Source organism: Semicossyphus pulcher, unplaced genomic scaffold (genome assembly GCF_022749685.1).
Source record: "Semicossyphus pulcher isolate SPU_LCO1_2020_fin unplaced genomic scaffold, fSemPul1.0.p SCAF_19, whole genome shotgun sequence".
NCBI lineage: Eukaryota > Metazoa > Chordata > Actinopteri > Labriformes > Labridae > Semicossyphus > Semicossyphus pulcher.
This window is the reverse complement of record NW_027211692.1, coordinates 16,736,341-16,763,830: the sequence shown is the minus strand read 5'-3', so window position 1 is coordinate 16,763,830 and position 27,490 is coordinate 16,736,341. Positions and strand designations below refer to the sequence as shown.

At 42.0% G+C, this 27,490-nt stretch overlaps 1 protein-coding gene across 3 annotated transcripts in view; it reads right to left on the bottom strand.

Annotated features, from left to right (window-relative positions):
- The window catches only part of LOC138596911 (leucine-rich repeat and fibronectin type III domain-containing protein 1-like protein), a 68,753-nt gene extending 42,470 nt beyond the window's left edge, over nt 1-26,283 (bottom strand). For 2 of the 3 annotated variants that reach the window (XM_069668376.1, XM_069668375.1), the window contains exons 1-6: nt 26,088-26,280; nt 25,038-25,189; nt 24,601-24,854; nt 24,207-24,450; nt 22,782-22,939; nt 21,433-21,807 (exon numbers count right to left, since the gene is read on the bottom strand). In XM_069668376.1, the coding sequence (XP_069524477.1) occupies nt 21,433-21,807; nt 22,782-22,939; nt 24,207-24,450; nt 24,601-24,854; nt 25,038-25,189; nt 26,088-26,280 (1,376 nt within the window). Of the gene's footprint in view, nt 1-21,432; nt 21,808-22,781; nt 22,940-24,206; nt 24,451-24,600; nt 24,855-25,037; nt 25,190-26,087 lie in introns of all 3 variants that reach the window. The other variant, XM_069668377.1, reaches the window with a different exon arrangement.
- Nucleotides 26,284-27,490: the final 1,207 nt, after the last annotated feature.

Here is a 27,490-nt window from a genome sequence, read left to right as displayed (position 1 = left end):
TAAGCCTTTCTGCCAAACTGAAGTGCTTTTGTGCTGTTTATGCCGTTGTATGCTTCTCCAAAGCAACTCAAACAGACCCCTGATATATTTCCAGGCACAAAGGAGTCATTAGAGCCCCAGACTGCCCAGCGTCCGGGCATCCTTCCAAACTCCGCAAGCCACTTCTGCGATAGCTTTGGTCACCCAGAAGTACTTGGTACCCCTTTGTTTTGCAAACATTCAGACTTTTTCTTCCCTCATTCTCAACAAGAGACATTATTTTTTTATTGTACTGACACAAATCCAGGAAAGGGCCACATATCAAAACATTTCCATAGCTCTAAAACACCAGGCAGGGATGTACAGGTACCACTGAGATACATTGAAATTCAAGTGCAGAGGAAAAAAGTGAACACTCAGCAACCTGTCATCAACTTTTGATGATTTCCCACTGGCAGCCCTCCATCTAGGTATGTGCCTTCTAAAGTTCAACTTAACTCTTGGATGTGTTTGCGAGTGTGTGCGCGCGCGAGAGTGCGTGTTTATGCGCAGAGCTTTGTTTTCCATATCAGTTCCTCATCCCAGTTTGTTGCACCTTCCACTCTCGGTGTGGATGAATAAGAGATGGTGTTTGTGTGTCTAGCTCGTTCAGCGGGACCCCTGACAGCAAGTCCTCTGTGTGGAGCTGAGCCCGGGTCCTAACTCCTAATGAGGCTTCCTTCCCTCCTTCCACGCTCCTTCCTTCGTCTCCTTTGCTTCTTTTATTCCATCTTTCTTTTATCTCCCACCTTTTGCCTCCCCATCCTCTCCCCTCCTCTTTTCATCTTGCTCTTTGCCCTTGCACACTCCTTTCCCCTTGTCACCTCTTTACTTCTTCCCTCTTCCTACCCACCTCCTCTCTCTTATCTTTCATCCGCACTCAACCCTAGCCTGTAACTCCTCCTATATTCCTGGCATCCTACTTCTCCTCCACGCTTCTCTCTCATCCCTCTGCCCTATATTTCCCCCTCTCTGCCTCGAATCTCAATAATATGAAAATTAATGAATAAAAGCTGGGTGAAAATGAATGTATGCACCTCTTTGAAGTAAGTCACTCCGGATAAGAGCATCAGGCAAATGCTTAAAAAATGTTTATGTAAACGGGGATCAAAGAACACTACACTGAAGCTATAATTGTCGACTGGGTGTCATTTGCATGGGAGAGAGATGATGTTTGTTGGGAAAGCAGCTCTAAAATTACCTCTAAATGTCAGGCAGACATTGACATTAGCAGCACGATTATACACAGTGTTCATTTTCAGATTTACAATGAAGAAAAGTTAACTATGAAATGCAGGATTTAAGAAGATATGGCAGCTTTTAGGGCTGTGATGTACCGTGCTGTGTGGGCTGGCTAAGGAAGATTATTAAACTACATTTTGAATGAAATGACTAATGTCTGTAAAGGGCAGAATCAATCTTAGAATCGCAGCATATTTAACTAATTAACAAGCTCATGATTCAACTTTATAGACAGATAAAAGGTGGATTTTATGATGGGGACTTTTTTTTTATACACCTACATATGATACTCAGAAGCTGGAGAGCGAAGTACAGGTGACAAACTAACCATGTCACGATGCAGATCCTCCTCAGCAGCACCACCACCGCTGCTCACATCGATTTAGTGCGCGCGCTCCTGTTGGTGGAAACAACTCGCCGCCTTTGGCAACCTTAATCTGCCTGTGCTCGTGTCTGAGGCAGATGTTATAAATAACTGATTATTGCTCAGTAACACTGTGCAGTAATTATTCAGAAATACCAATCAAATATTTATATCAAGGAGGCTAGGTGTTATTTTTGTTAAGGAGCTGCTAAAACAATTCCAGATGCCAGCACTTTTATTTTTTTTAACTGCAGTTCTACTCTCAAGCAAACACACACACACACACACACACACACACACACACACACACAAAAGTAATCTCCTATAACTCTTTTTCTACTTTCTGAAGAGAATTGTCATCTCTGCACGCTCCTCCTTCATCTGCCATGGCTTTGATTGAACCTCATTTGTACTTCACTTTGGACAAAATTGTCTGTCTAATAAGTACATCTAAATGCAATGACCTCAACACACCACGCAGTATATATATACATATATATATAGTGCAGTTTGATCAGACGGGATGAGAAGAAAAATGATGTCTGGTGTAGGTGTCAGCTTGTAAGATGGGTTTGTTTTCACGTTCAAAATAGATTTTCAGAGAGAATCATTCCTGTCTGTTTCTATCTGCCTGTTTACCTTCATATTCTCTATTTGGGCACAGAAAGAAAGACACAAATAGTGCGGCGGCAGGCACAAAGTATAGATTAAGCAAAAACAAGTTGGTGTATCAATGAAATCCAAATGCAACAACGTGCAGGTTCTCAAAATGTTCGATACCACGTGTTTCAAAACGATTTACGTTCGTTATTTACGTTCGATAGTACCGAAAAGTACCGAAGCTTTGAAAAAAAGTTTCAACCCAAACCTGCCACGAGCGCTAGAGAGAGCAGCTGTGGTCCGGCGATATAGAAAGAGAGTGAGCGCACAATTATTGACACCTAGAAATGTCCCAGACACAGCAGACTTAGAAGACGATGAGGAAATACAGATAAAAGGCTCTGCACATGCAGAGAACACTAAACACTTCTTATGTTTATGACTGATAATTAAAGGGTAGGGTATATTTTAATATGGGTCCTAATAATATGAAATGATAATAAACTTTCCTCATTAAGCCTTTAATTACTGTAAACAGGATGTCAAATGAGTTGGTTTTGTGTTCAGTATCTTTTTCTGTACCAGCACGTTGTACAGGAAAAAATAAAAACAAGAAGATTGGTACCTAAGGGCGTTTTCACATTAGGTACAATTGCTCCCCCCCCCTTCTCCCCCAACGGTCAGCTTTCACATTAATAATTTCACTCCGTACCTGAGTGTACTTGCGGTAGGACTCCGCCCGGGTCCCTAATGTGAAAGCCCCATAAGACTGTTGCCATGGTATTGAAACAGATATTGAGTATCGTTTTATTTTTTCTAGTATCATATTGAAGATTTACCTCATTTTTAAGTTTGAATGTTTTTTGGCCTTTTATGCCTTTATTTAGAGAGAGAGGACAGTGGATAGCGTCGGAAACAGGGAAGGAAAGCTGGGGATGACACGCGACAAGGGGCCGAGGGTGGGAGTCGAATGCGGCCTTAGGGGGGGATGCATTTATTTGCTCTTTGTTTTGCTGACAGACTTTGTTTGAGGTCCCACGTGTTATAAATCAATTGAAATAAATGGCTAGTCTACACAGTCTTGAATAAGGTGTTGCAAATAAGCTCCCTGCATCTCTGGGTCAGACATTTTAATGTACAGCTAATTCTATTGTGCTCTTTATTGTTAGTTAATACCCAGCAGGTAAACACATTTGTGTGTGTCTGTTCGTCCAGCTGAGAGAAGATTAGCCACACAGAAATGCAGTCTTCCATGCGATGGGAGACTGAACCATACGAAATGCAGACAAAGGCTGCTGACGGTAAATACTGCAGATCAATGTAACAGCATGCGCCGTTTGAAAAATAGAAAAGTACAACGCAAGACAGGATAAGACGGGATGGCTGTGTGCATATGTGTGGAGGCATGTGTCTGTTTATTTATAGAGGGAATCTAGGATTAGAAGAAAGAGGGAAATAAAAGAAGACACTGGAGAAAGGAGTAAGAGGACGAGGGTATGAATTATGGAGTGATCAAGGAAGAGAATGACAGGAAGAAAAAGCGAGGGAGAGACGGGGAGGCAGCGAGGGTGCTATGTTTCACATCTATACATACAGGAAACCAATGGATCTGTCCCTGATATCCCTGACACCCGCACAACATCAATACGTTTGTTGTAATCATGTTTCATGACCTGCGAACAAGACGTGTTTGTCACTATGGGTTCACATGTCGTGTCCTTGTTCTATGTCACACACATCACGCGTTCACACGTACATGCAGGGAATAAACAGCGTATTTATGGCAGAGTTGTGACTCCTCCAAACAAGTATAAATGCATTTTAAACAGGAGTCATTGTCTTTTAAGAGTTTTCCTCCTTTGCTTAGCAGGAAATAAAATGCAGTTTTATTCGACAGAGGAGGCACAGGGAGCGAATTATTCAAGGTTGGAATAATGATGAGGGAAAGACTAAAAATATAATGGAATTTTGATGCAGGAAATACAGGAAATTAATGATTATTGTTCCACAGTTTATTCATGCAGAGACATTAAGGCACAGTTTGCAGATGAGGTTAAAAAGGCTTTTTACGCTCGTGTAGCTTCTGTGTTTTTCAATGTTTAAAAAGGTTTTTAAAGAGCAGCCAAACACATGGAATATCTGGGAACTTTCTTAACCTCTAGATATGCAAATGGCAAAAATGTGCACTTCACAGTTAAACATTTCTTCTTGCCTGCAGGTAAAAAACTTCGGGTTTACCTTAAATGACTTGCTACTTTACTTTTTAGCCTCTGTGTTCCTGCAGTTCAGGCTGTTACAGTGATACTTACTTTATACAACCACTGCTGTTTTCGGTCGTACCCTTTTTTTCTAACCGCTTGGACAAATACCAAGAGCACTTCAGAGCATCTCCTCACACTCACTTTTCATTACGTTTTTGATGACACAGGATTGATTTGCCGCTAACCCTCTTGATCCTGTCCCTAATCCTAAACCTAGCTTCTAATAACCCTTAACCCTTCACCCCACCCTCCCACCTCCATGGATGAGGGATAACAGGATAAGACTTCAATCCGGATGGTGAGTGCAAAGTAAATCAAACACCCAGAGAGGAGACACAATAACTGTGATTCAACTTGTTCTTGCTGTAAAGTCACGACTGTATCTGGGCCTTTCATGTGCACAAGTCAGCTGCAAAGCAGATGCAAATAGGACAAGGGCAGAAATGCCTAATACTTTGCTAATCTCATCCTGGCTTACTGCTGGACTAAATTGGACTTCATTACACTTCATTCAATATATTGGATCGGGTTACACTCATAGGAATTGGTCGGACTTGTCTTGTTTGCTATTGATCCTTTGTCTTGATGCATTCAGGCTGTTTTAAGTAAATAGATTCACAAAGTATGTAAATGAAGTTAATGGAAAATGCCTTCTTCATGCATTCATTCATTTGTATCCACTCGTTCCTTCTCAGCATTAAAGTTTTGCTATAGCCTAACATCTTTATTTAATACACCATGTCATTAAATAGCTGTTTCCACAGTCATAGTGAAAGTGTTACAGCTTGATGGGAAATCAGCAGGGACGGATGACCTAGAATCACTTATTAAGTTGCATTTTTGTCAGTTCTGCTCAGCAGTATGTAACAATAACTGCTGTTAATGCTGCAGTCAATCAAATTAACGTGGCACAGACCGGGGACGAAAATAGTGTGGGGTGGAGGTTACTAGGTGTATGTGCGATAAATTGCAACTATTGCACTGCGCTTCATCATATTGCTAAAATGCATCAACATGCTGCTGCGTTTTCGACGTTTTTACTGGCTGGTTCTCACTCAAGCCCGCTCTCGAGGTACAGAGTGGTCAGACTCGCTGACGTGCCTGCACTGTATTCTCCCGTGTCAACACGCATATTTAAAATTCCGCAGTTTGAAAACTTAAAATGAAACAGCAGAATAATGTAGGAACAATTAATCAATATCACTGATTTGCCGATAATTTATGATGACTACAGAGATGTCAACGAAAAAACAACAAACTTTGCGCAGGGTTATAATGTTGCTCACCGTCTGCACTATGATCTGGTGACATGATTCCACTCCATGTGACCTTGAATAGCGGAGTTGCAGTTAAAAAAAGCTGACTGTGGTAATTCGGCATAAAGGGGAGTGGATCTCGGGTGGGCAGTGAAATTTAGGCACAACTATAAAAAGAACAGCTCTCACCTACGACTTGGTTCCTGCCGTTTGCACCAAAAAGGCCGGTAAAAGAATCGGATCGTTCGCGAATGTCACAACTCTAGAAAATAGTGGATGGCTGAAATTAAAAAAAGGATTTGTTGTTTTAACATAAGCCCCTTTCAAACATGCATTCCTGACAATCTCTCAGCATTTTGCAGATGGTCTGCATGTGTGAAGACTTTTTCCTGCCAGCCTCCTGGTAAAATGTCTGTAGGAAGTTGGGGTGAGCCGAGCAGCTAATACTATGAAACATCCACATGTCTGAAAAAACGCTGCAAAAATGTTGTAGATAAAAAAAATGCCCTTTGAGTGCCTCAAAGAGAATTAGTCAGCCTCTATACACTACTATGGTTGAGACAACGAGTCCTTGTGGTGTGCCTCTGTAGTTAAAAATGCCCATCACAACTTTCTGCACGTTAGTCCCCCATGGCATACAGCTGGTGCCTCTTGTTTTTTGGCCCTGCCCCTCAAACAGCCTGTGTACGCCACTGCAAAGCAACACGTAACAGAATGATTCGGTTACCAACCCCAAAACTGTTCGCCCACTTGCGGAGACCGGGAAGTGACTCAATCATGTATGACCAACTGACTACACTGCTTCATACATCCCCCTCTGTCCGACAAAGGAGAATCTCCCGCTGTCAGGAACATGTGTGAAAGGGAAACTCTGCAAATTGCCGGGGGCAGGTGTCTTGAAATTGACAGGAGAGATTGTGTGAAGAGGTTATCGTATTTAGCTGACCTGTATGAGCATGTTTGGACCGGGACAAAACGTCTGCAGCTCCGTGGAATGAAAGTCTGTATCGAGCTGTTTTTCTCAGTCACAACAGTGTGCAACAGAAGTAGTTCTGAAATGTCAACACTTCGTTCATCCACCGCTTTTACTTCACATCTCCATCAGAGCGCTGAAACACGGCAGTGAGTGCTTATGCATGAGCGAAGGCCTGAATTACTATTGATCTGAAATAATCATTTAAGACAGCCTGGAAATCTGCTCAGAATACTGTCGCATTATAGAGTCAATGGTCAAATGAATGAAGCACTTTCTTAATATTGATGTTCTGCATTATGGACGGTGCTCGGCTGTCACTTCAGGAAGTCTGGGTTCGACACAAGCAGGCAGATCAAGCATGCTACAATATTAAGCTGGTGCATGCACACAAGGGGAACTCAATCATTAATGAAGAGTCTGTTTACTCATATTTCATTGAGTGTTGTGGGATGCAATCCATCCACCATCTCTTATCCCTATTTACCATCCAAATCCTCCCTTCATCCTCTTGTCTGCGCTCATCCCCTCCTCCTGCCCCAAAGCCTCCTCATCCAAACCACTGCCTCCTTCCTTTCATCCTCTCCTTTGCTCCCTCTTTTCCTCTCCTCTACCCTTCTCCCGCTGTGTGTCATGTGTCTTTGTAATTACTCTTTCCTCCGTCCATGAAGATCCGAAGGCTGGGAAGGGATAGTGAATGGAGAGTGGTGGGGGGTGGGGGATGGGGGCGTGTCGCGGGATAATTAAACATCGATTTGGGACGATGGTGAAAACAGCAACAAGACGCCAAACAAGGGGATTATTGGTCGGGCAGCCGGCGGCGTTCTGCTGAGCTCCGCACATTTCCGGGAGAGGAGAGGAAAGAGAGCGAGGCAGAGCGAGAGCGAGGGCGAGACGGAGGGAGGGGGGAAGAATGCGAATGAAAAATACAGGAAGCAAAAAGTAAAGGCTCTTCAAACAGAGTAGAAGAAAAAGAACCGAAACTCACGAGAAGAAAGTGAAGAAAGCTGCACATGTGAACGAGAGGAAAAAGGAGAGGTGAATAAATGGACCGTGACTTCAGTGTCTTTGAACTTAACCTCTGTGATCTGACTCATTAGGTCTGGCACAAATGCAGCAGGTACCAGCGATGCAAGGGTGTGTGTGTGTGTCCGTGTGCGCATGTGTGTGCATGCGTGGTCTGTTCGTCATAAGGCCCTTAAGCTCATTAGTACGTACGCAGTGAATCATTCAATTAAATGAGAATGACCTACAGCTAAGTGACTGCTCAGCGCCACCAGTGGGTGTTGCATAAATGTGCGTGTGTGTGTGTGCATTGTACATGGTAATGCTAATATTAGCCTGACTATCCTCTCTTTGGTATTGCACACATCCAATATAAGGAATATAATATGTAGCCTGTTTAATAACACACTGTAATTAATGTGAATTTAATTAATGTTCTACTTATTGTTCATGGCAAGACCTGCACCGGCTGTAATTGCTAAGTTGACTGTAAATTAAAAGATGTTGTAATTATAGTTTTCCTTGTTGTCAGTGCAAAAGAACCACCATCATTAGCTGCAGTCCAGAAATGCTGGTATCAGCAGTAGCTTTAAAATGTCATGCATCAAACCCGCTCCTGCGTGCATTTATGAGCATGTACGCTGCCACCATAAAAGCCACCGGCAGTCAATTTTAGTGAGCGTCTCTAACTATACCTCAACATCACTGTGTGAAGAGCGGATATTAATAACACACACTGCTGCCACACAATACAGGGATAAAGCAGTGGTTTATTGGCTTCTGTGTTTTTATGAGCCATGTAATATAATATTGGCCATCCCAAGGTCAAACGCATGTGGCTGAGGCTCGCTCATTAGAATGCAATTTAGTGCACAACTGGGGCTAACCAAGACTGACTTGGAGTCCATGTCACTCAATTAGACAATTTTTCATGCTTTTGATATATAGTCTGGATAATTATAATTTATATATTTATTTATATATTTTTCCATAGACTGTATAGAAAGATGGATGACATGACAGCTCCCTAATAGTGAAGCCAGAACATTTCGAGCGCCCCCTGCTGACTGGCTGCAGTACAGGTCATAAAGCCCACCTCCTCCATGTTACAGGAGCAGTTCGCCCCTGGAAAAAGCCACTGTCAGTCAAAGCTGGTGTTCTGTGTAATCGATAGAAGAAATAATATTTGAAACTGGCGGAGAAAGTTGTACAAACAGCTTGTGGTTTCATCCATTCTCCATTCCTACAACACCCAGCGTGCTTTGCGCCCCTCCCTCTGAAGAAACGGCCCAGCGAGAGACGCTGGAGTGATATAGTTCCGTTTTCCAGTCAGTGACATTGATCGCTGCAGGCAATAAGCGGTAGCGAATCCAAAATACAATGAGAATTTTGTCCAAAAATCAGGTCTGCAGTCTACATTTCAAACCTGATGATTTTGAACGAGACATAACATTGGAGGCGGGCGTCCTAAATTGGTTTTCCAGGGCCCATTGGAGAAGCGGATAGCGTCCTCCAATGGCACAGAGCGAAATTGCATTTTTTAACGGCATTAGCTCTCCATAATAACATGATCGGACTGAGATTGAAAATTGGGGGAACTGGTCCTTTATCAGATGGGACATGAGTCAAACTATAAAATCAAAATACACGCCAAATAATTTTTTGTCAAACATGGTTTCTGTCATTATATTTAGTTCTTATCATGCTTATCCAAGAGTTCATTTTTCTGACAAGTTTATTTTTAAGTAGTTATTGATGCTGTCAAGAGGATGATTGACAGCTCTGTTGACAAATACGGCTCCTGCAGCCGATCTGTTCCAGATTCGCAGAGTAGAGGAGGAACAGTGAGTGGAGACGTAACTAAAACAATCACTGCAGTCATTGAAGTTTCCATAACCGTTAATATCTCCTTCAAATCAACAGAAGAAGCTGTTCTACTGTTTAAAGTAGTAATCTCGAAGATATCAGTTTCGTTGTCTTTGGCGGCACCTATGGCGATTAATGATAATTGCCGGAGCACGCTTCCCAGATATCCAGACAGTGCTGCATGTGTGACGTCCACGGTTAGCTCCAGTTGTAACTTGATTTTCCTCGCTGATGGTCGCTTTCCTTTTCAGACTGTTCGCCTTCATCTGAGCGTCGAATTTGTTTCTTTTTCTTTGGATTTTCACTTATTGATGGCAGCGCCTGTCACAGGCCTATTTTGGCTTCAATTTCGTACAATGAGAGCAGATGGAGACGCGTCGTCCGTCTTCATATACAGTCATTGATTTACCCTTACAAAACCCCAGCTTTTATTTGAGGCTGTGAGCTGTTACCCTCCCTACATAAGCACGTTAAACACGCTCAGAAGAGTACAGATGCACGACACACATGAGCAAGATTTTTTTTTTGTGCTTCAATACTGGAGAAGTCCAAAAAATCTATTCAGGCTGCCTGCACCCACCTGCTCACACACTCACACACACTCTCTCTCTCTCTTACTGCTCAACACGCAGTCACCCACATGCAGGCACACCTCAGCCCACCCAGCTTCGCTCCAGATGCTCACATCACCTGCTCCAATGCTTTTATCCCTCAACACCCTTTAACCACCCACCAACACACTCATACACACACACATACACACTCCGCGCAAACACACACAGAAATACTACTTGTGCGCCGACCTTACTTCATTCATATTTCATTTTAATGATGCTTGACAATTCACTATAAATATAATGTAAGTAATGGATTCCAGCATTCTACACTTCATATTTAATATCCTCTCAGAGGGGAGTTAAAGATATTCTAGGATTAAAAAATAGGAAGTACTTATCCTTAACTTTTTTTCCCTTTATGTGTGGGGAAATAGCCCAGGCTGTCAGAGCCACAACAGAGCTGATGATTGAGTCTGACAATGACACACACAAGCGTGTCAACCGTTGTCATCATCTGTATAAGATAAGGGACTTGCTAAAGTTACATAATCGGTACTGCAGCTTGGAAATCACCTTAAGTAGCGAAAACCACGACTACTTAAAGCGCTGTAGATGTTATTAATGCATATTTCCAGGCACCACATCCTGACTCTGCTGGTCTGCACAGACTTTATGCGTCTGTGAGTCCATTATCCACAGAGCCACAAACCACGCACAATGCAGGATAAAGGTAGACAAGAGAGCAGCTCGTGTGTACTGCGTGTGTGTCTCTGTGTTTTTCTGGGTCTCTGTATGATTGAAAAAGGTTCACATTGACCTCTTTCTGCCCTTGACATCTTGAGCAGTGAGGAAAATGTGAGGCGAATACAATTCTTAAGATCAGCCCGGGTACAAACAAACACACATGCACACACTGAAAAGATCTAATCCCACACACACTGAAAATGGACTCGCTCATGTTTGATCCAGACGACAAAGTGGCGTGAATTTAGAGAAAGAATCGAAGGTGTGAGCTTAAAAGGAGAGATCTACTTACAGGAAGTGTTTGTGTGTACGTGTGCGGTTACGCGTGTATGATGGCACTTTGCATGGATGGCAGAAGGTTAATGTACTGTGAATGCACCTTCAAACACTGTCATGCTCTCACACTGGAGTTGAAATGTGTACTTTATGGAGTGGCTTTGAAAGCTGAGACAACACACTCGATCAGTGATGCTGGTTTTCAATAGAGTGAGTCCTAGAGACCCACAGGTGGTCCTCTGAGTGGATCCCCATATAATGTAGTATAGTGTATACGTTTTTTTTAATATACGGTAATTATAGAATGTATAGAGAGAATTTAAAAATGTAGAAAAATAAAATATAGACTTTTACAAATATAATATAATATAAATCATCACTTATGGGCCTCTATACCAGTGGTTCTCAAAGTGGGGACCCCTGGGGGTCCGCGAAAAAATTATAATAAATTTATAATAAATTATAAAATTGTGCTGTATCATTAAAAGCTGCATGTCTACAGATGAGGACCATTTAGGACCACAGTATTAATGCTGTCAAGTTAAATCCACAAGAATAAAATGACCATCTGTTTTTAAGTACATAAGTATTAACATGATACGTTAAAGTCCAGTTGGGGAAAACTCAAACTCCACCTTTAATAGAGGGGAGGGTAAGAAGTAGACCTCTGAAGTAGCCTACCTTCTCAATAATTGTTGATTTAAGTTTTAAAGTAGTATCACATATATCAATGATTTTTGTTAGAAGCACCACATCACATGCAGACTTTACCCTGTTTGTAGATGGTTATATCTTTCTTCCGCACTTTAAATGTACTCTCTTCTCCACCTTATTAAGTCTTAATTCACAAACTACTTCAATCTGATCACGTTGCTTCCCTCCAGTCTCCCCCCCCAACACACCTGCACGCAGCTGCTGGCCCCGCCCCTCTCTTCCTGTCTGTCTCTGTGTCTGCTGTGTTGACCGTCATCATCAGCACCTGTTTTATTACGTCACAAAAGTTACATATTTTGTCTCACATTCACTTCTCACAGCACGTGAGCCACGTGTGCATGAGGGTTGTATTAATGACGTAGTGCCTCAAAACGATTGATCGTAACCAAAGGACATCGGCACCTTTTAAAGCTTTAAAACAGCGAGAGAAGGAGGTTAATTTTCGGAAAAGACTGCTGCTCGATCAATTAATTTACAGTAGGGACGTACAAGAGGACGTCTGTGTGTGTGTGTGTTGGTCTGCAGAGCATGTGTGTAGAACCTCCTCACGACAGGTAGGCTACAAGACGGAGGGAGAGTAAGGGCAGATTATCCACTTATCGATTGATCCCGGATGTTTTCCTTTCACTAATAGAGGTGAAGATACACGTGCCAATCATCAGCTAAGTAGTATTAGGTGTGGTTGTAATAAGCTATATATAAAGCAATGTATGTAAAGGTACACACACAGTTTGTTCTTGAATATTTGGGGCGGCTGTGGCTTCGTTGCCTTCCAATTAGTAGATTAATGGTTGATTCCCGGCCGCTGCAGTCTACATGTTGAAGTGTCTTTGGTTAAGACACTAAACTCCAAAGTTGCTCCTGAAGGCAAAGCCATCAGTGTGTGAATGTGTTTGAATGTGGTTAGTTAGATCCCAATTAGTAGATTTGCACTTTGCATAGCAGCTTCTGTCATCAGTGTGTGAACGTGTGTGTGAAAGGGGGAATGTGACATGTAGCGTAAAAGTGCTTATACAGAGTGCTATATAAGAGGGGAAACAAGTATGTATGGCAGCAAGTGCTGTGACAGGACAAGCACCTAGCAACACGTGAAAATGTAATTGTATGTGTTTAAGTTATTCCAATAGTTTACCGATTTCAACACAAATAAAATTGATTAAGTCAGACTTAGTATTGATGCACTTCAATGACATCACTGAACATCACATCATACACATGCTAACATGTATAATGCTTAGTCTAAATGCTACACATGCAGTAACACAATCTACATCTGCAGTACTGTTCAAGTTTTCACTGCGATATTCCTCATGTTACCGGATGCTGTGATTGGCAGATGTTAACAGTGCGGAGTCAGATTCCACTCGCATTGCAATATGCTGGGCAGGACCACATCCATTAGGTGGTCAAGTCTGCATTATGACTGTAGTCTGCATGCCTTAAAGTCATGACACAGGAGAGGTATCGCATGCTTCAGCCGCACTGCATTTGCACTGCAGCGAGAGGTAGGTTTCACTCTTAAAGGTGTAGCGCAAAAGTTTAGCTAGTACAACACCAGGGGGCCAGAAATCAACAGATACAGAGAAAAAGGGGGGGGAAAGCAAGACTAAAGCATTAATTGATTAATATGATGCATGTGCTGGTGTAAGTTTATTCCTACTTTGCAATATAGAAACTCCTCTCCCTACTTGGATGAATGGATATAAGAGTAAACGAACATTAACCTAAGCTAATGAAGGTGTCATCTGTGGTGTTTACTAAGCATCGCCATGATTACAAGCCTTACTCATGCACACGAGCAAGACTGTTGCACTGCATTTACCTGTTCATAGGCACATTGTCATTTGATTCAGCGTGATGTAACCTGTAGAACACATGCAGGTATTCAATCTCAGTAGGACATGCAGCTGTCATTTCCAAACACTGACAATGAACGCTGACGGCTGTCACAGATAAGCAGAGCGGGGAAATGTATCAGATTGGTAGAAAAATGGGGGAGGCCACATAATGGCCAAATATGAACACATAGCGATACATCACTTTGGATCGGTGTGACAGGAACTTTTAAATCAAAATGAACGAGAAGTGCATTGTTAGTCAAATACAGCTCTGGGGTTCGGTTCAGCCACAGAGAGAAATCCAAGCTAACGCCAGCTTGTTTGGCTGGATAATGTGCCATCCCTGGTGAGGCCTGTGGTGGAATCAAAACCATTGATCTGTCTTGAACTCTGACTGATCCCAGATCAGTTTATTTCATACTGAGATTCTGCCTGTCCCAAAAGCTCAACCAGCAGCATGCATCAACATGCAGACACAGACATGCATGACACAACGCTAAACAGAATAACTAATTAAACATCATAGGGGGAAACTGTGAAACACTGTATGCGCATCTTTGTCACTTCAGGCTCCCAGTTTTACAGCTCCCCATTAAACAATCAGCAGTATGTGGTGTGGCTTTGAGGTGAAATAAAAAGGGGAAAATCCATTGCAATCAGGTAATTATTATGTTCCACTTAGAGAGCTGTCGGCACAGTTACAACTGAGAGCACTCTCTCTCTCTCCTGAAAGGGCCCAATTAATAAGAAACACATTCTTTAACTAACAGGAACAGAAATACACCAATAATCACACACAGAAGAGGAAAAATGCAAAGTAAGGTGGTTAGTGTGAAAACAGATGAAAAGGAAGCTTAATAGAAGGCGTCGTGTTGGGATCTAATTTGTCTGTGTAGATTTATCTTATTCATCAGTGTTGTGAAATCCTCCTATAAAGTGCACTGTTGCACTTTTCAAATGTTCTACTTATCCAAGAGGCTTTTTCACTTTCTGATGTTTGAGTCCGGCCTGCACCATAACAAGCATCCTTCATGTCCAAATAAAGAAACTATCACTGAAAGCCGGGCAGGGGATTATCTCACACTGTCAACCTGTATCACAAGCTGTTTTTATGCCGTAACGAAGCTCCGCCATCATCTACCTATATCTTTTTACATTAGACCAAGCAACGCCGGCGTAAAGCCGACCCAGTGTGTGTCTTTACATAGCGTTCTGACGTTGCGGAAGCAAAATGTGCGCGAGGTTTAAACAAACAGCGCATGCTTCAAATACACACACACGGCGCTGTTCCGCCCTGTCGGCTCTGCTGTTTACACTGGCGCTGTTACTACCTCCGATGCCGGGTCAGAGGCGGAACGAGTTCGCCCCACCATTCCTCCTCCGTGCGTTTTACATAGAAGACCAGACGTAACACAGGCGTAATAATCTCGCCTTGACCTGGCGACCTGGAACCTTGACTCCTTAAGTCCAGGGGACAAAAGGCTTACCTTGTATACATACAAACTTCACTCCCAATCTGCTTGGAGAACTAATAGCTAGGTTTCAATTTTGGACTTAAAGAAAAAGACATAAGCAACCTATATAAATGTACCTCCTTCGATTTTTCAGCAATATTATCTTTCATAGGCCTAACACAATGCTGTGCATTTTTTACTGACAAATTCACGCATACATACTTTACAGTTCAGCACAAACGGAGCCAATGGAGGGAAAAAAATGATTTAATTTTATACGCTTTGGATTTGTTTTTTCCAATTATGTTTTTATCGTATCTGCTGCCTGCATTTTGTTTCCTGCCAATATTTCCTTTGTGTAGGAAATGCAAAATGAATGTGTTTCTAAGAGATGTGTGAAATTTGCCAAAAATAAAAGAAGCAAACCTGCTCAGTGGGATTGTGGAAACTAGAGCAGCAGTCTTTCCCTGTTAGAAGAGGTTAGAAGTTAATGACATAAAAGCACTGTTGTCCTTCAAGTCACTTTGGACTTTTCTGTAGTTAATAAAGACCAACAGCTTTACTTAATGTTAACGTTACCCTTAAGTGCAACATCCTCCATTTATATTTGGCTGTGGACCTTGGTTGGCGCTCTCTCTCTCGCTCTCTCTCTGACTCAATTCATGTTGTCTATCCAATATCACTATTTGATGAAAGACATTTGAAGCCTAATATATTTGATTTAATTAATAACAGTGATAAGATGAAAAAAGGAGACAGGGCTGGAAAGCACACCCAAATAAGGTGACAAGTGTGGATCAGTAAAGGAAGGAAAGCATGTCAAAGAAAGTTGCTACAATTGAACTTAAGTGTTTTTGCATTTTTACAGACTAAAGCAAATATTTTGTACCTTATGAAGTTGGTTTCAAGGTGCAAAGAGACATGAAGAAAACTGTGAGCTTTTGTAGTCTACTTAAAATAACACTCATACACACACATCTACACTAGCGACACACTCAGAGGCCTCCTGCAGTGCTCTGCTGCAACTGACGGCACTGGAACTGACATCGGGTTTTTAGCTCTACAGCTGCCAGCTGGTGCAGCGCGCACACACACAAACACCCCTAACACTTGCACACAAACACACACTTGAATGAGCATTGATTATATTAGTCAGGGGGTTTGAAGAGCATGTCTCAGACACAGGGTTAACTAATAAACCGTCGACCGATGGTTTCCAAGCACATACACACGAATGCGCCCGCGCAGACACTCGCACACACTCGGCGCTATAATGGCATTGATCGTAAGTAGTCAGGGGGTTTTGAGACTGCGTCAGAGAGCCCTCTTTATGCTCCAAGCTCCTCAGAAAATCTCCTGACTATTGGTGGTCTTTCTAAAGTGGAAATGGTTCCGAATTGAGCCGCTTGCTTAAATAAAAGTTAAATAAAGAGGACATCAAGGGCAGTGTATAGATCACAGCGTGCTGAGATCTGGAGGCTCTGGCTGGAGTCATTTTCTCAGTGGAAAATTAGAGCAATTATTCTGCAGTAAGTTTAATATGCATTGCATATGCCTGAAGCAGCATTTCTACTTTCTTATTGTAAAAAGAAAAACATTTTTCCTTTTCAAATCAGTCATATTGATGAAGCTTCAAAAAGTGTGACATACTTTAATTTGATCTTTAAATGGAACAAAAACAACAAATAAAGAGGTAAATGCGTTTGTTCAGGTCATGGCCTTAACCAATGTTTTGTTCTTCTTATTTCCTTTCTTCTCAGCACTTCAGTCCCCTCTCCTCCTTCACCCTCCCCCACCTCTTTCCCCCCTCGTGGCATAATGCCTCACCCTCCCTAATGGATATTGACTAAAGAAAGACAGAAGAGAGGAACTGTAGACTCATCCACACAGACGCACTCAGGGCTGTTTGATTTATTTTTTTCTTTACTCAGAGCAGAGCTGCTGCAGAGATGATACCTTCTAATGGATGTTAATATATCAGTGCCATGTGATTCCAAGTCTGGTGTATCAAAGTCATCAGCAGCCATGATTTTATGAGATGGAGTAAAATTACCCCCCAAAATGCTCATGTAACACGACATAAAGCCAATTTTTTCCCCCACAGGGTAAATAAAACTTAAGAATGTTTTTTGTCACAGCATGTTAACTGCAGAATGAGTGGATTAAGTCGCAGGATGCACCGGACAGTGATATGGTGATAGACATGGCATTTAGGATTAACTCGGGCCATGTTCCAGCCACCGTTTCTCTCCATCAAAACAGTGACACAACAAGTAGGGCTGATCTGACACGTGAATCGTTAGAATCAAAACTTGCTTCCTGTGTATGTAGCAGGAGTGGCATTATAAAGTGTAGAAGGTAACCGCACAACAGCAGCTAGCAGCAGACCAGGGGTTACCAAACTTTTCAGCTTGCGACCCCCAAAATATCGGTGCCAGAGACTGAACGACCCCCACTGTCCCTGCTGGTGGTTAAAGCATATCATTTTGCACACACACACTAGCAGGCCTGTCCAAATACGGGCATTAAAACAACACAACAACATAACAACCATAATATTATTTTATAGTGATTTAAGAACACAAGTAATCTGCATGTATAGGCTGCAGCACTTTTATTACACATTTATGAAGCAAACCTACAGGTGATGTCTGTACGAGTCTGTAAAGAGCTGCAGATACCTGCATTGATGCGGTCATGTGCAAACGTACATTTGAGGAATTTTTACACATTACTTTCATTTCAACATTAAACTCACAGAATGAGATGGTTCGGCACTACGTATGGAGCAGAGCAAGTCCACTCCGGGTTTAATTTTGGAGATGGCCACTCGGTCATCACCCTCCGTGTTTTGTAGCAATCTGTATTTTTTATGCAAGTCAATGCTGAGGAAGTCTTTTCGCATGAGTTAGTAGAGCCTCTCCGCCACGCTGGCCGCTTGTCTTTGGTTGGTATTAACCAACGTTTTATTCTGGCTTAAAAGCTAAGATACTTAATGTAGCTGGTTCGCAGAAAATTGGCCGACTTTCGTGCACATGTCGCTGTGTTTCCTCTGCCTCTGTAAATAGTCCTGCTGCGACTGATGCTTTAGCTAACCTGTTGTACTCACCTCGAGGGTCATGTGTTATTTGCATGGTTTTATTACTTATTTTTTTACAATAATAGATCAAATATGCAATGTTAAATCATTTAAAATTTTGTTTTTGGAAGGCATCTTACGAACCCCTGGGGAATCCAGACCCTCATTTTGTGAACCATTGGCATACACAAAAAGGTCTGTAATTAGTCATTCTTGATATGTTTTATCTGCTGCTGGTTAATTTTTCTTCTTGGTTCACATGATAGGGGCACAACAAATTAGAGGAGGGGACACTGACATGGCCAATAAGACTCAATCTGCAAGTTGATGTGGGCGTCTGCGTTTTTGTTTCCAAAATCAAATGGTCAATAGCCTCTCCAAAGGTTTCTGTTTTACAGTCTTTAAATTGGCAGATTAGGTTAGATGTTAGGTGTAAAGGTAGCAAACGGAATATGCATTTTAAAAGTGAAACATATAAGTGTGGATGTAGCCTTAGATATTTAGTGTTCGAAAGCCGTAAGATGCAAAGTTGTCACATATTTGCATTGTGCTGAATCACAGTGACTAGATTTACCTGAACTGGAGCAGTCACACTTCTGTAAATATCTTGTCATTGTTGCGTTCTTTGTCGAACTCTAAACACAAAGTTGTAATCTTTAGGATTTGATTGATAACTGATTTATTGACACGTGTTTACCGTGCTAACACCATGGTTAAATGTTGCAGCAACTCTTTAAGGAACTGCTTTTTCATAAACACAACAGCAAATACAACTTAACGCATTATGTTTCCTGTGGCTGCTTCACAATAAAGGCAATCCTGTGTTCATCAGTTAAACACTAAATGCATTAATTAGCATTAGCAGTAACTTAATACAACTCCTCTAAACGGGAAAACAGTCAAATCTTCTGTAAGGCTGATCAATGCCTCGGATTAAATGCTTCCATCGTTTCCCTGCAAATCCGTTCTGCATAGGAAGTCTCAGTCCAGTACAGGATTGGTGGACTCTGCCAATAAGTGCTTCTACGCAGAGAGATTATTACTCTACATAAATACATTGAATGCCTCGTGAAGAGAGATGCAGACCATGAAAGGGATTAAAAAGACTGTATGAATTCATGAGAATCTAAAGGATTCAGACTTTAAGCTGAGGCCAGACATTTTGAGAAGTGTGCTATGATAGATTACTCAAACAAAGTTATAATATTTTAATAACTTTTTAAACACATTTTAAATTGGGTTATTTAGAAGCCATAGGTAAAGAAGAATGTGCATGTGGAGAAATAAGCACTGAAATATTGTCTCTAAGAATCTGCAATCAGTATTCCTGACATAAATGCCTGAATGCGATTTGTTGTTTCATTCACATCTACAATTGTTGGAGGCCTTAAGAGGGAGTCTATTTAACATCCGAGGCATGCAGTTCTATAGGTATTGTAAACTCGCTGACCATCTGCTTTATGATGTGAGGCTCTAAGAAAGATCCACAGCTACACACACAAACCCGCACACATCTACACACACCTGCACTTCACCGGAGACGAGTGTATTTTGTCCCTTCGAGGGCCCACTGTTCCCTCTAACTGCATCCAACCTTGAGCGGGCAGGTGCAGATGGACAGTTGCTTAGTAGGAGAGCTGCTTTCATGCTTAGAATTGTAAGAAGCTGCTTGTCTCCCACAGTGAGCTCAACTGTCTGAATACAAGTGTGTCCTCTCCAGCGAGGAAATAACATCATAATCACTTTTCAAAACGTACAAGTTCTGTGTTTTCAAAATGTTAGGGAGAACTTTCTGATTCTCTTAAAATATTCTCCCACCGCTTCTCCTCTCATAATATATTTCCCCAACAGAGAGACTTTGTCAGCTATTCAACATCAGTAAAAAGGCCAAGAAGAGCTAAATTGTTTATCAGAATATTCTCTCGGGCAATTTTATTTGAAGACACTCGTGATTTGTTTTCTGTTACAGCAGAAGACAGGGTTATGTATTTTGCCAACTCATTTGCACCTCTGAAATAATCAAATAAACAGTCCTTAGTACACTGTGATAGCATTAAAGCCGCCTGTCACTCATTAAAAGATCTAAGAGGTTTTCCCAACCTGTTGCCAAGACAGCTCCACATCATATGAAAACTCCTCAGAGCTGAAAATAAACAGGGATTTACCAGGCTACCCGAGAGAGTGAGGCAATAATGGTGCCAGTCTTGCATGGTTCAACAAAAGTTTAATCATGGTTGTATGATTTCTCGATAAAATTACCTTGCTGCTTACTCAAGTGTTGTGCATCAAATGAGGTTATTTGAATGGCAACATTTTTTGGAATTCAATTGATTCACACCCCGAAGAATTACTACCAAACACCAGCTCCTTTTTCCAATCCATTGGAATTCTGTTGTGTTAGTTGGGTTGACACACACAAAGAAGAAAACTTACTCTTAAGCTGAGAAATCTATCTATCTCCATTGAATATTGATGTTACCAAACTGTCTTGCGTTCCAATAGTCTTGAGTTTAATGGGGGCTGGTCTGTTAAATATGATGAATTAAAGAAGAACCAACACGTCCTAGTAAACTCCTACTCAACAGAACATGGGGAAACATCTAAACCCATCCATTATCTATACTACTGATCATGTTCAAGATCACAGGGAGGCTGGAGCCAGCTGTCACTGGGCAAGACGCGGGGTACACCCTGGACTGATCGCCAGTCAATCGCAAACTTCTTAATCATAAAAGACATATTATAAAAACCAGCAATTAAATGCAGCAACAGCATCGGCACATCAATGCAGCACTGAACCACAGAGACAGGCAAGCATTAAAACTCGTTCAGCCACTACACTTGTCACATTTGGCCCAGGCCTCCATGCATCCAGCAACCCGACAATGACTCTATTCCACTACAGATGTCTTTATCATTTCAGTTGATTAGACTTTTACGACTGGATGACTGGCTAATCTCCACTTGTACCATCTATCATCTGCTCCCATCCTCACAGCAGAGGCTGATGACTTCTGATTAACTTACGCACAACTGAGCACACAGTTGCTGGCTCACTAGACAAACTCAAAAGCTTTTTACTAATGAGCCTTAAAAAAACAAAGGTCACCATGTATACTGTGCAGCAGACAGAAATCCACCACAAAGACAGACAGATTATACATTAGCAGAGAAGATGGACCGACCTGTAAACCAGTGTATCATCCCCAGAGCTGTTGTACTGGACCTGGAACATCCTGACTCCAGACGTAGGAGTTTGACTGCTCCATCTTATGAGTGCAGAGTTTCCTGTCAGTTCCACCAATGAGACCCTCCGGTCGCCACCTCTCGTCTCGTTGTTCGGCAGGGCTACCTTAGTTTGGACAACAGAGGGCGCAGGTTCGGAGGACGGGTCCCGGCTTCGGCTTGTGCTGTTTGCCAGATGAGGCATCGCCGTGACAACTAGCTCCACCCTTCCTGTAGATTCACCCGCTGCATTGGAGGCAATGCAGGTGAAGTTTCCTGAATCCTTCAGGGATGTGACATTGATCTCCAGGCTTCCATTGGGGAAAACCAAAGTTCTGAAACAAATTCAGATGTATGATTAAATAAAACATCCATCCTCATTCCTTTCATTCATTTTTTCCTCTCTAAGTCACATTAACTGGTTCCTAGAAATTCTCTTAGAATCTCATTGTAATTCTCACCAGAGTAGGCTGAGACTCCAGGTGGTATATTTGGGAATTCATATTAAAATTGGCAAGGCTAATTCTCACACTACTCATTTCAATGAAGGAAGATTATTTTACATCTGGTCGCAAAATTATGATTTCAAAGTTAAATCCACAATCATGTAAGCCCTCCTTTTCTGCCACCCACACAGGAACTAATCACTAATCAGTGTTCTCCTCATTAGCTCATTTAGTAGCACCTGTGCATTGCTGCCTGCAGCACTTGATGCTAATGCCAACTCCCACCACCATCCATTCAGGCACTCGATCCAGAATCAATGCAATGACTGCCAGGCTGAGGGGCTATGTCACTGACTGGCTTTGGGCTTCATCCCTATTATTAACTGCATAAGTTGCCTATTTTGATCAATATATCTAAAGATAAGAAAACTGCAAAGACTTTACAACTGAAGGTTTATTTGACATATATGCCAACTGGGTAACCAGATGGAAATGTGAGAACAGGGTGACCTCATAAAATACCCTCTCTAATCCTGATTCAGAGTTGGCCCACATGAGTCATGTACCTACGCCCTACTACTACAGCCAAGACAAAATGATGTAAGACACACTGTCTTTTTGACTCGGTGTCACATTGGCACATAGCTCTGAGCTAGAGCAGTGCGAGGAAGGATATTTACACAACCCCTTTTTTTTTTGCACTTGCCAAATACGGTACCAGGTTTCTGACATCATTTAATGCAAAGTAGCGCTCTCAGAGTGCATTTAAAACATTGCTTTTCAGTTTGAGGAAATTGTCACATCTAAATGCCTAGCCGTTTTCTATGGTAGCTTAAAAAATGCTTCAGAAATAATCTTAGTACCTGGAGCCATTAGATATAAGTCTCCCTTCAGGGCTGATCCAGTGGACTTCCGGCTCTGGGTCGCCATTCGCTTTGCACTTAAGGCTGGCAGGCTGGCCTTCCATAGCTACTGTATGAGGTGACTTACGGGTCAGAACTGGTGGGTCACAGATAAACTCCTAAAGGACAAAAAGAGGAAGGTCACAATTCAGACACATTTGTTTCAAAATCTGAATTTGTTTAGTCTTTTTTCCTATTCAAGAGCTTTATATTTCAGTTTATTTTGTCATGGTTTCCCTCAAAACCATGCCCTCTTTCTCAAGTAGCCGCCACTTGCAGTTAGAATTGCTTGAACTATACAAAGAAAAAGCTGTACATGGGGGTAGTAGATGAATCCTGCTAAAGAGTGAAAGCCAAAATGGGACGCTCTAAAAGCCTCAAAAGGCAAACGCCCTCAATGGGCAGCGATCATTCCACTGGTCAACACTACACCTGGGATTCTATTATTTGGGGGATTTTGACAGGGGTGTTGCACAAAAGCAGAGCAAACCCTTCATGCTTGACAGAATCAGCTCCAGGAGAGGGGCTGAACTGGATTGCAGGAAATCTGTGCAAGGGCACTAATAGCCCGATGTTACACCCCCAGCGCAAGTGTCATTGCCACTATCCGCAAGATTCAGTTGTCATCTACATGCACATTGCCTCCATCATTCAAAAAGCAAATGTACTTGAGCCCATCTTGGCTCATGGGTGTTTTGATCTTAAGATGAGGTGTGGTCAGGCACATTGGTAGCACAGTGCAATCTTGAGGAAGCAGCAAGCGACTGCACCATTAAGCTACAGAAACTCAGTCCAAAGTCAATGGAACAGTATTTCCTGCTATTTAAAAGGCGCATCATTAAGAAAGTAAGATATGCTTGCATTGGCGAGTTTACGGCACACTTCCACTCTACTTGTTACACTAGAGACACCCAGTACTAGAGATACCCAGCAGCGCTCCTACTGCTCAGTCCTTCTCAGAGGATTGGGATATAGCGAACTTCTGTTTCCTCCTTCTCTTGATTTATATGACTCCTGGCATTACAGCCATTATGGTAATGCCAGAAGATGAGGACACACTAACCGGTACCTCCTCCCACGCATGCTTCACCTCAGGGTGGTTCCTGCCTAAATCAGGCACGAGCCAAAAACTCAAGCCCGAGACCAACATCATGTACAGCTTCTCCACATCGGAAATAATCAAAATAAAAGGCCTGTGTGTGTTCTGTGTGTACAAGGGCATGATGGAAGGTGAAAAGTTGCATAAGCCAGTGCAGCCAGTGCAAGGTTTTGAGGGAAAGCAGTACAAAATGTAAGCATGAAGTCGTGTTCTCAAATTGAAATACCATGCTCTTAAATAAAGACAGGAAATCAATCCAGACACAAGTGGAACACAGAGAATGTTACCTCTTCTGGTATTGTCCAGAAGTATTTGGCACTGAGGTCGGAGGGAGAGGCGCATGTCTCGAGGTCATCTTCTCTGGTCAGTCTTCTTAACCACAGAAGTTCACAGTTACAGTGAAGAGGGTTGCCTCCAAAACTCAACACCAAGGAGGTTAAGGGGGAGCCTTTGGACTTGGCATAAACTGGGATTCTCAGGAACAATGGGTCCGGGGGTATTTTCTTTAGCTTGTTGGATGTCATGTCTAGCCTGTAAAAAGAAGGGGTAGGGAGAAGGTGCCGGATGTATTAGATCAACAGTAATGTATCCATTGGGTCAGTATGCAATCCAATACATCAAAACTAAATCTTTCTCCACACAAATCCTCTGCTTATTCATTTCCTGTATTTACTCCTTTACCTGGCCAGTTTGTGTAGGTTGGTGAATACCCCTTGGGGAACATTTTCTATGAGGTTATGGTCCATATTAAGGGTATTAACATTGGTTAGGCGCCCAACCGTGTCCCAGGGCACCTCGGCAAGGTTGTTGTAGCTGAGGTCGAGATCCTCCAGCGTAGAAAGGAAATCATCAAAGGCATGGGGAGCTATAGAGTGCAGCTGGTTGTTTGCCAGGATCAGGTGACGAAGGTTGGTGAGGCCTTTGAAATGGTCATCCTAATGATGGAAAAAGAGAAAATACAAATAGCATCATCATGAAGATGTTTCATCTATTCCAGTACTGTCATCTATTTCTATTGTAGCTCTATTTTTCAATTGTTTGTATCTATTAACCAACCTTGAACTTCAATTGTGTGGCTCTGAGGATTCTAAATCAATTCAGTGTTTCATCAGTCTTACCTTGATCACTGTTAATCTGTTGGAGTCTAAGTGGAGTGCTCTGAGTCGCCGCAGGTCACTGAAAGCTGAAGGGAGGATCTGACTGATGGTGTTTCTGGACAGAGTCAGATGTAGCAGGCTGGTCATGTTGGCAAAGTCCTTTCTTCGGACCGCTAGGAGTGAATGGAATAAACACAAAGTTGTTTTTATGAATTATGTCTTTAGATAGCTGATAGGATACAATAAGCTTTAAAAACCACATCGGTAATGTTGTGGAGCTTCTTTCGTCTAAGGCTAGGCCCTATGAGTATACCCATGGCAACAAACACTAAGGACTAATGTTGACAGCAGAGAAAAGCTGATATCCTACAAAATAAGATACAGAATGAGAGCGCTGAATAGTGAATAGTACAATGTAACTTAAATAACTGCGTCTGTGTGATTTTGCTAATGGCACATCAAATTATCTTTCAGGACCATGTGAAAGCAGTCTTTTTCAGCTCGTGCGTCTTTTGTTTTGGTGGACTATAGAATAGAATTTCTTTTAAGTCGAGTCTGGGAAGATTAGTTGGCTGCCTTGGTGAGAGCTAATGGGAATCCAGATTATAATAAAAAAGGATAAAGCAACACTTCAGTTCTTAAAAATAAGTACATTTCACACAAAGTATCTGAGAGAACTCTTTGATAGAGGGAGATGATGAATCATGAATGAGGTTTGCTGGACTGAAGCACGAAACAAAAAAGTTTTGAAGTAAGTTAAAGTTATTCTCATGAAGTGCCACATGAGCTGACATTTGCTATTGAACAGGCAATAAACAACCCATGATAGCATGTTGCTACATTCATGTGACATACTCTACTCATTGTTTCCAATGTGCCCTTTGACCTCCTGCGGTATTTAACCGGTCAAGTCAACACCCACCCTTCATATGTGAATTTGCTGCTGTTTAAATTCTCAGTATGACATTCTCAAACAATGGTTGATGAGGGTAAGGCCCGTGGATCAGGCAAAATGTGTTCATACCCTATGGTGATTGATGAATAAATTACATTTGCGAGCATGAACGTTACCTGTTATGAAGTTCTCCTGAAGCCGTAGCTCCACTGTGCGTCGGTCAATGGCAGCAGGAACAAACAGCAAGCCTGTCTTTGAGCAGAGGATAGCGAGCGACGGAGAGAGGCTCTGGCACATGCAGCGTTTCGGACACGGCTGCCCCTTGCATGCTGCTGCCAGCAACAGCAAAGAGATCCAAAGCCGTTCCATTATCCTCCACTGGGAACGGGGCAACTGAAAGACAGGAGCAAATGAGCAATTATTTGAACGTGATACAAAGGTAGTGTCAGTAAGGACGAGGCAACGGGGAGCATGTAGCAAACCAGGGTGAACCACTGACCTGCAGGAAAACACAGTCTTTGAACTAAAAAGCTTTATGAACATTTAAATCCCCCTGTAGACACAACAAAATTTGTTTTCTAAATGATTTTGTCATTGCTCTACTAGACATTTGTTACACATAAAAAGCAGTGATGTCAGAAGTAATACAGATCAAGAGACTGCAAGCCACATCAAGCAAATTAGAAGTAAAAATTTCCAATGAATATAACAAGCTTTAAATGTTTTTTGTCAGGTAAACAAACATAAATACTAGCTTTGTAGCATGGTAAATCAGCTAATCTGCTAACCACAGGACACTTGGCGTGTTAAACGAGGCTCTGTAGCTGAGGTCAAGTCAATATTTATTTGTATAACCCAAAAGCACAGCTTGCCTCAGAGGGCTTTAAAGCTGACCAACAACTGGCACAGCTCCGTAATAACTTGCCTTCAGCCTTGATGCGGGGACATTAAACGAGTAATGTGAGATCTGATCTAAAACTGTGGTCTTGTACACGCAGTTTTAAAAGCTCTATAATGTACCAAACTACATTTACTGCCTTTTCACGCTGAGCCACGTTGTAAAAGTTCTTCTCTCTGCCTGTGTTTGGAAAATTAGGTGCACTACTTTTTTGAGCCTGTGTCCCATGCTTGTGTCCCATTTGAATCTAACTTTTTACACACATCAATACATGTAATTCTACAGCCAAACTGCTATTGAGCGCAAGACTTCCTTAATAATAAAGATGATAAAATATATAAATAAGTTTTAATAATAAAGTCAGGATCGTGAGAAGTAGATTCTGGCACTGCCTAGGAGCTGAACAATGCAGGGAGATGATAATGGGATACAGGTGCATGGTGAGCTAGCATTTTCCTCAGGCACAATGGGGACATCCATTTCCATTTCCTTGCTGGTGCCTTTGTGATACTTTGGCAAGCTTCGATATTGGCTTGGAGTGTTGAATAGTCAATCCATTAAAAGACAGCAATTTTGGCCTGTTGGGTTTCAGTTTGCATCAGTGTTATTCTGTTAATGGAAATAATGGCAGCAAAGCGAAGATGTTAATATCTATAAACTCTAAATAAGGCTGTGATTTGT